A 769-nucleotide genomic window follows, 5' to 3' on the forward strand; every position below is an offset into this window, starting at 1 on the left:
TAGTTGTATTCACGCACTCAACCTGACATGCTGCTTTAGCTGAACATCCATGCCAGGCTATTTATGGATTACAGCCCGGAGTACGAATGGCTATACATGAATTGAACATAAGAACCACCTTCGTCGAGGGCTTTCAAGACCACTTCTTCCCATGTTCAGCGTCTCAGCAAGCGCACAGTCCGCACCCTTCATCGATGAGCAGGTCCCCATAGCGGCCGGTACTCCTGGTCATCATACACCGCCATCCACAGACCGGGCAGCGTCAATCCGCATTCCGGCTGGCCGTCTTCGATCAATCGCCTCGTGACGTCTTCATTCCACAACCCTCGCGCTTTGCGCTTCTCCACCGTGCCATGTGCCCACGCCTCGAAGCTCACGCGGTCCGGAAAGCAGGTGAGCGGCCAGAACCTCCCATCATCGGCGTCGATCGGCAAGCGGCAGAAGTGTTCCGTCAGGTCAAAGATCTTGCGCTCCTCGCCGTCTACGCGTATGTGGATGGAGCCGAAGCCCTGGTAGAGGATGTGGCCATTGAGGAAGTTCCCCGATCCGTCGAGGGCGTGGCGGATCCAGCGGGCCAGGGAACTTGCCAGGCGCTCGGCGGCCGCGACCGGGTCCACAGAGGGGAGCTGCAAGGAGCTAGGAATGAGGTTGACCTGTGTGCCGGGCTCCGGGGACGCAACGTCAAGGATCAAGGTGTTGGCAGAGTACGCGGCTATGCAGTCGCGGCGGGACGCGGCATGTGAGAGGGGGCCCTTCTGGAGGAAGCCGG

General features: G+C 59.9%; 1 protein-coding gene across 1 annotated transcript in view; it reads right to left on the reverse strand.

Annotated features, from left to right (window-relative positions):
- Positions 1-188: 188 nt before the first annotated feature.
- VDBG_07279 (FMP42) overlaps positions 189-769 on the reverse strand; it is a gene marked incomplete at both ends in the record, with an annotated part of 2,283 nt that continues 1,702 nt past the window's right edge. The window contains one exon of the mRNA XM_003002662.1: positions 189-636. Coding sequence (XP_003002708.1) covers positions 189-636 — 448 coding nt within the window. The remainder of the gene's footprint in view (positions 637-769) is intronic.

Source organism: Verticillium alfalfae, genomic scaffold, assembly GCF_000150825.1.
Source record: "Verticillium alfalfae VaMs.102 supercont1.9 genomic scaffold, whole genome shotgun sequence".
Lineage (NCBI taxonomy): Eukaryota > Fungi > Ascomycota > Sordariomycetes > Glomerellales > Plectosphaerellaceae > Verticillium > Verticillium alfalfae.